This window comes from Lolium rigidum, chromosome 4, assembly GCF_022539505.1.
Source record: "Lolium rigidum isolate FL_2022 chromosome 4, APGP_CSIRO_Lrig_0.1, whole genome shotgun sequence".
Taxonomy (NCBI): Eukaryota; Viridiplantae; Streptophyta; class Magnoliopsida; order Poales; family Poaceae; genus Lolium; species Lolium rigidum.
The window spans coordinates 159,236,675-159,244,817 of NC_061511.1; the positions used below are offsets into that span (position 1 = coordinate 159,236,675).

General features: G+C 40.2%; 1 protein-coding gene across 1 annotated transcript; it reads left to right on the forward strand.

The window, feature by feature from the left end:
* Positions 1-6,056: 6,056 nt before the first annotated feature.
* On the forward strand, positions 6,057-7,711 carry LOC124647702 (rho GTPase-activating protein 1-like; the record flags this gene model as incomplete). Its single annotated transcript, XM_047187598.1, has 7 exons — positions 6,057-6,203; positions 6,316-6,435; positions 6,641-6,672; positions 6,740-6,791; positions 6,868-7,212; positions 7,283-7,378; positions 7,682-7,711. Coding segments are annotated over 7 exons (822 nt in total), but the record flags the coding sequence as incomplete, so codon positions are not given.
* Between the last annotated feature and the right edge of the window lie 432 nt (positions 7,712-8,143).

The window sequence follows — 8,143 nt, forward strand, 5'->3', positions numbered from 1 at the left end:
AAATTCAATACTGGTTCCAACTTTGAAATTCCCTAGAATCTGTTTGGCTTGGCCAAATTTAACAAAATTTATATATTTGGAAAGCTAGTAAAAATATCTACTTAATGCCACTAGTCTCACCTAGAGATTTGTTGTACAAATAAAATGATAAAAATAAGAAGGCAGGGACTTTTTCATATTCAAATAATTATTAAAAATCAACCAGAATAGTTATTGAATTAATTCCAACTCCAATAGTTCACATTTGACTTACACTAATTGTTTCTGCAAGAAAATGGTGTGGTCACTTTGCATGATCATGCCCTAGTTTAATTAATGGACAATATGGCTAATGTAGTTAAGTGGTATTGTCCAAAACTAATATGTAAATCATATGAAGTATCTTACTTCATTGAAATCTTGTCTCAAGTAAATTCATGTGATGTTTGAACCCCTGGTCAAACACTCTTATATGAATACTTGGAGAATTAAATCAATTATAGAAGTATTAAATGGCATGAGGTGGTCTACCTCATTTAAATCATTTTCTCAAATTATGATAATGAATGTTTGACTTAGGTCAATATAAATTCATGTATGATTATTTGAGAAGTTAAATCTTAAAAATATTTCAATGAGAGGAAATTATTTTTCTCAAGAACTAAATGGAAATTTTTTTACTCACATATGTAATGAGAGGAAATTACTTTTCTTTAATAAAGAAAACCAATGCACCTAATTTTTATGTGTGTGCTTAGCATAGTTTGTGTGAAGTAATGATGTGCTTAGTATAGTCTTTGAGCTTGTTTAGTGATTATACCTCGTATTCAAATTTAGACGCTAGCACCGGAGATTACCAAGAGGAAGGAGAATTCTACCCAGAAGAGGAAGAAGAAAACTTAGAGAACTACCAAGGCAAGCAATACTCTTGCAAAGTGCAAAGCCCTCCTTGGGCAAGGCACCATGATTCTTATCTTTCTTCATACTAGCCTATCCTACTTTTACACCCTACAAGTCTTACTTGTTGTGTTTCTAAAGAGTTGATTTAAAATGGTCTAGGTGAATAAGGTTACTAGAGTAGCAAAGATAGTTCTATAGATAGCAAAGCAATGTAGCACCCCTCATGATTAGTGCTAGTGCTAAAATACTAAAATTTGACTACTCTAGATGGGAACATATGACTTGTTGAATTTGAAACCTTGGAATGATGAAACATTCCATTGAAGGATTTGAGGTGGAATATGAACAAGAGAAGATAGTGATTTTTGATGAAAACCTGATATTGGTTTGAATGCGATACCTTTCCAATTTTGAGTACCCCCACAATACCTGATTATGGGTAGGGCTTAACTGGAAGTTTATAGATTTTAGTATGGGTTTCCTCTGAACACACGTCATAGGGGTTATGCCGAGGCTGCCTCCGTTGTTAAGAAATGATGTGAATTGAGGTGAATTGTACGGCCAAGCCCTGTGCAGTTCCCAGGTTGACAGCTTGGTCTTCACTCGGGAGGCCAAGCTCATGGGGAGAGGTGCTCATACTAGGATGTGTAAGTGAAAGGTTATGGTTGATGATCCGCGTACTGTGTTACGATGATTCGGAGTTATTCCGACGGATGAAATCAAATGTTGTGGCACAAGTGTGCGACCTCTGCAGAGTGTAAATCTATTCGAATAGCCGTGTCCACGGTTACGGACGGTTGGAAAGGCCATACAGTTTCCTGTGTCAGATTTCTGAAAACCTTAGTGAATGTGAATGGTGACTTGGTGACTTGTGGGAATTACAACCCATGTTGTGGGAATGACACTAATGTTCCCACTTGAGTTAGTTAGCACATGATCCAATACTTGTGAACTAAAATGTGGCTTATGCAAGTTAAACTAGAGTTTAGCACCTTTACTCCAAGAGTTGGCATTTTACATTAGTATTAGTTTGCAAGTACCTAAAGTACTTACGGCTTTGTCCCTGGCTATTCAAATGGCCAGAGTACGGTGATGAACAGAACTATCACGAGGATGACCAGCGAACGCCTACGACAACTAGGGGTTTCTGACGTCAAATGTTGGCCTGTGGACTAGAGAGTCCATCTATCGTTACGCTTCCGCTATGTATGAACTTGTGTATGTATGTTGATTGATAGATCAACTATTTATGTAAGATGAATCATGTGATTCAATGTTGTAAGACATTAGGGCTTGTAATAAATAATGACTGTGATATTCGACTATTATGCCTCGCAACAACATTATCCTGGGATTGCGATGAATGACATAATAGGCATTCGGACTTAAAAATTCGGGTGTTGACAATTTTGGCAATGTGTCGTCGTTTGCTTGGCTCCCATTCCTCCTCCTGCAAAACGGCGAGACGATGCGCAGTATCCAAATCTGAAGGCTGATGAAGCCAAATGGCGGCACGTAATTCATCGTGCAAACCATCTAAAAACTCATCTACGAAAAAGTTTTCATCTAATGCTGCATTGTACAGCAAGAGATTGTGTCTAATGTGCTGGAATTTGGTGTAATCTAAAGGTATGATTGTTGCACCCCCATGGGGCTCTCACAGCGATTTCAGCTTCTCCACCGTCGGATCACCCCATCTTTGCCCCACTTTGCATCTCATCCGTTTATTCTGAGTGTTCCAATTGGCCCTCCCACTAGCTAACCCCATGCAACAGCCATGTGTTACCCGTCTCTGGCTGCTCGTGCGCCCCACCATCCGTCGGCCCCGCTCGTCAGTTGCTGCGGGTAGAATTTGGTTTGGTCAGGCATGGCATCCGTCCGTGGAAAAGATCTCCACCCACGCAGGGGTAGATTGGGGCTTTCCTCGCGTGAGGTATATAAGGTGCTCCAGCCCAATGAAAACCCTAGCCGCCAGCCCATCTCTCCCCCAATCCCTGCATCTCTCCCTCCCCCAATCCCCACGCTGTCTCTCCCGTCTCCAGTCTCCTCCGTGCTCACTGCCCTTCTCCTCCCACAACCATCTCTTGGCAGAGCCGCCGCCGCTCCGTCTCCCGGTCGAGCTCGCCGAGCCCGGCGCCTTCTCCTCGTCGAGCTCGCAGAGCAGCCCCATGCCTTATCCTCTGCCATGCCCTAGACCATCCTTCCCCACAGCAAAAAAAAAAGGTTCTTGTTCTAGGTCCTGGGGGAAGAAGAAGAGGTGCAAGAAGAGGAGTAAGAGAAGGAAGAAGAGATGATCCCCACCTTTCCTATCTGATTCCTCTTGATCCAGATCCAAAGGTGAGATGATCCTCTTAGGTTCTGTAAATGGTGGTTCATAGATTCTTATGGAAGGGGGATTAGCAAGATCAAGTGGAAACTAGTGGAAACATGTTTATATATTCCCGTTTCTGGACATACAGTTTCAGAGATCGTCAGTTTCGAGTATCCAGTTGGCCAAATCAGAGAAATCTTAGTTGGAGTTTTTTGTAGGCATCGTTCTTGTGATTGTTTTGAGTGGTCATTCACTCAATTTGGTTTAGCGGTTTAGCTGCAGCGATAAAAACAAGTTACCTGTCTCATTTTGCAAAAGCAGTGTTTTGAGAGCTTTGTTCATAGTTTTTCATGCTATTCCATGGTAGATTTAATTGTGTTTCACCACGCTATAGCTACCTTGTATATTTTAGTTTATATTATAGATCAACTATATTTACTTCATTCCCATGAGTAGGTGCCTCGACCCCATCTCCGCAGTCAACCAGAGCTAGAAGGGGTCTACAGCCGGAGTGTGGATCTGCAAGTTACTTTCTCATGCAAGGTTTGTTGGTTTGGCCCTTGCTTGATTGGGAAGCTCCTAATTTTTTTTAGCAAGTTTTGTTTCAGTGATGTTTATGTCAGCGGGAACACTGAATTATTCATCTGTATTGAAACTTATGCTTTTCCATTTCAGAGATAAAATGAGACTCAGTCTGAAGGAAGAGTTCATGTTAGTCCCTAGATCTATGGCATGTTCATCCTCTCTCTGAACCCCTTGGGAGGCTCGGGGTGATTCCTCACCTCCATGCTATTGTTGTTAAAAATTCCCAAACCCTAGGTACTGCAGGTTCCTCCCTCTCTCTCTCTTTTTTATTTACGCCCACAAGTTGTTCCTCATGAAAAGATAATTGAGTTGCTGTCTAGAAGAAGATTAGTCTATGTAGTATTCATCCTACTCATATGCCTATTTTCTGCAATTTACCTAATATATTCATCCTACTCATAATTTTGTTGGCTCCATTTTGTCCTTGCATGCAGGTCAATTGACATTTCCTCCGCGCCACATCAATAACACACCCACTGCGAGTACAAGTCATGGTTGGATTATCATATTTTACACATAAAATTAGCATGTCAAAGTTGTCCCTAAACCACAATTTGGCATCAGGCCATAAGCTGCACGTTTTGTGTTATTTTAATATGATTTTTATTTACTATGACTTTTAACCTCATGTCAGTAATTATCTCATAATTTTGTTGCATCCATTCTATCCTTGCAGGTCAATTAGCATTTCCTCTTCACCACATCAATGAGCCAGCCAATGTGAGCATGTTCCTTCTTTGTTTCTTTGAACTATCTCTAGAAATTTAGTCACAGTGTTGTCATTGGAAAATGTTACTCTCTAATCCTCTCCATGTCCATTGTAAGAATTAAGCCATTTTATATGAAGGCTATTTCCTTTTTCCTCATTTTGGTGTGGCTACAAATCTTGGATCCATACAGCGTGTATATTGACATGTTGTTGCCTCAATCTTAACATTGTTTTTTTGGTAAATTCAGTTGTCTAGATGAATTGAAAGGAGGGAGGTGGAGTGGCATCAGTGACCACATTTTACCCTCCTATTGATATAAGAGTATAAGAGGAAGTCAAATATCATCCCTGGTTTTCTTATGCTAATTGCAGAGCCTGTTAAGATTCACACCTTGAAAATGCTTACATGGTTTCATCCCAAAACTGTTCTCTACATGAGTCATGTGTTTAGTTTTTTAGGTGGATCTGTTTGTACTTTAACAAGGTAAATAAACTTACTGCATGTTTACTTGGTGAAGATAGTGGACAGAGGAGAAGAGGCTAACATGGAATTAGACGATGGATCTTCCAAGATTCCTCAGGGGTAAGACCACCAAATTTCTCTATATTTTAAGTCGGCTATTGTCAGGTCAGCATTACATGTTTGTTTACATTATGATCCAAATCAGTGGTGATTGTCTAAATTGAATCTACATATGGTTCTCAGTGCCATTAAAGCATGGCTTGGTTTCTTGCCCATATAAGACAATAATATTGAAGCATAAGATGTACATGATCAGCTTTATTCAATGGTGATGAGGTATCTTCTCTCTTTTCCGGTATCACAGACAATATTAGTGTCTTTCTAGAGTGTGTATAACCTATGCATATGTGTAGTTCGGAGCACAACTTCTTGGACCTCATAGTTAGCATGTTTCCAAAAAACAGATTTTGCATTTGTCGAGGTAGGTTCTGACTTATGCGACAGCGGTTGGTGGCGCCCAGAGGGTTCCGCGGCTGGTAGCGCTGGCGGTTCAAAGTCGCGTAGGCGGTGCATCCACCGGCGCTCTACTTCTTTGTCGGAAGGAGCCGCTGACAGCACCGCCAGGCGTTATCCCGTCGGCTGGTTCGCCGTGTGGAGGCCACGCCGGGTGAGCTTAAGGATGCCGTGCCAGGTGCAGATTTCAGAGCTAAGGGGTTCCCAAACTCCCTAGATGTCGATTTTGGACCTTTTTGTTTTTGTAGTCAGTTTATGCCTTTAATTTCTTGAACCATAGGTGTTTGAGTTTTGATGTTCTGCAATAAACAAAGGTCCTGAAAGTAAATGAAAAGTAGTTTCCTTGATATTTTAGGCACTTGAGATAGTAAACCAGTATATTCAGCACCGAATTCAGAGTGTTCTTGCATACCATATTAATTGTTGAAATCTGGTTCTTTAAAAGCTCCCTTGACTTTTCTTTAAAAACAAAAAACGTGAAATATGCCTTGACCTCAATGACTACGTGCTCCTATTTTTATATGGTATAAAGGTGTATTTTGGAGCATCGTGCATGATATGTTCCAATTCATACTTCTTTGTGTTGTTGGTGTTCTTCAGCTAATTCAAACTTCAAATGCAGTGCCAGTGTCTTCGGAGTGTCAACACAATCAATGCAGTGTTCGTATCATTCTAGAGGAAATAGTGTTCCGACGATTCTCTTGATGATGCAAAGACGTCTTTATGAACAAGGTGGTCTTCGGGTATGATGTCTTAGCATTTTAATTAATGTTTACTTGTCTTTTCAATCAGTGTTCCTGTAGTTTTTTCTGAGTTCTGACCACATTAATAATGTTTTGTTTTTTTACTTTGCAGACAGAAGGTATCTTCCATATAAATGCAGAAAATAGTCAGGAAGAGTTTGTGAGAGATCAGTTAAATAGTGGAACTGTGCCAGATGGCATTGATGTTCATTCTTTGGCAGGTCTAATCAAAGTAAGCTTCCTTCTGTCATGTAGCTTATGACAATCCATTGAGATTACCACTCAAGAGATTTATTATTGATGTGCTTATCTTCAATAGTCGGATTCTGTATCAACACTTGCCAGAGAATCGAGAGTTTCTTTTTAATGGAAATCAACCTTGTTTTTCAAATGTAAACCAAAGTTGTGATTATTCTATACAACAAACTTTGTTGCAGAATATAATGCTGCTTTTCAGCGCAGTTATGTGGTGCGGTTAACTGATTTGACACCACAATTTTTTGTCCTCAATTAGTCAACTTTCGTTGGCAAAACAGTACTCCTAATGATCACAATGTTGCTATGGTTTTCGCACCAAATATGACCCAGGTAACATGTTTTCCTGACAGAAAGATAGCAACTATCATTTTAGTGGATGCTAATTCTTGCACACATGTAAATGCAGATGGACGATCCTTTGACTGCAGTAATGTATGCAGTACAAGTGATGAATTTCCTCAAGATGCTTATACAGAAAACCCTCAAGGATAGAGAAGAGTCCAACCTGGAAGATGCTTCTTTGCCACAAAAGGACCCGTCTGATGAAAACGGGCATCAGAACCCAAGTTTCCCTGTTAATTCTCAACCTGAAGAACTATCAGGGCGTTCTTCTTTCGTCACGGAGGAGCCCCTTCTGTGCAGTCCTACACACAGCCCTGAAGATAAAAAAATCCAAAAATCTCATTTCTGTGCAGTTTTTTATTTGTTTTGGATATCAATGCACTCGAAACTTCTAAAAGAAACGGGCAGTGTATCTTTCTTGAGTTTGATATGCGTAAAATTCACAACAATAATTCATGTGTTCCATGTCGGAAATGCAGGTTGTTGGTAAATTGACAAGCATCAGGCTGCATATTCAGCGAACATGCGTGTGGTCGGAGAATCAAGGAGCTTATCTACATGCGAGTGTAGAACTGGTACAAGGATCAATTCATTTTTTTCCTTCATATACAAATCTTTGAAAGCCCGTGTGCCGTTAGTTCTGTAGTAGCACATGTGTTGTTTATTCTTCTGTAAAATAAACAGTAGTTATCATATGTCGGCACCCTTCTGTTTGTATTCGGGTACATCCCGATATAGATGACAGGATTCACTGATGCAACTTTTGTAACTTTAGTTTTCCATTTGTCTTAATTAATGTCTGCACAAGAATCGTAATTTTTGTCTATCGACTTTGTTTTGTATAAAAAATGTATTATCATTTTTCGCCTGATTTTTAGTGGAGTTATACAAACTGCAAATTGGCATGAATTTCACGGGATCGTGCGCCAAGGCGCACATTTAAATCTAGTATTCAGTTACGGTGCCTGTTTGACGGAGAGTTCGAAGCTGTCTACGGTACAAGGCATATTTGTTGCGACCAACTTGACCAAGCACTAAGGAACAAAGCTCACTCCAGCTCTCAACTCTACCTGACTTAGCTTCATGATTCTGTAACGAAAGAGCAGCTTCCTGGATGAAATTCAGCGAAGCAAAGTGAGTACGCAAGCATGGCTGCACATGATACAACTCAAAGTAGTTCTCACATTGCGTTTGTCACAGTTTTGGATTCTCCCCATCAAATTTTGGGAAGTCCATTTTAGGAGTTGGGTTATGTGTGTTCCTATAATTGTCAGTGTGTGTGCCACCTCTAAACTCTTCCATGCGTGCACTATGACTAGGATCAGGATGAACATGATGGT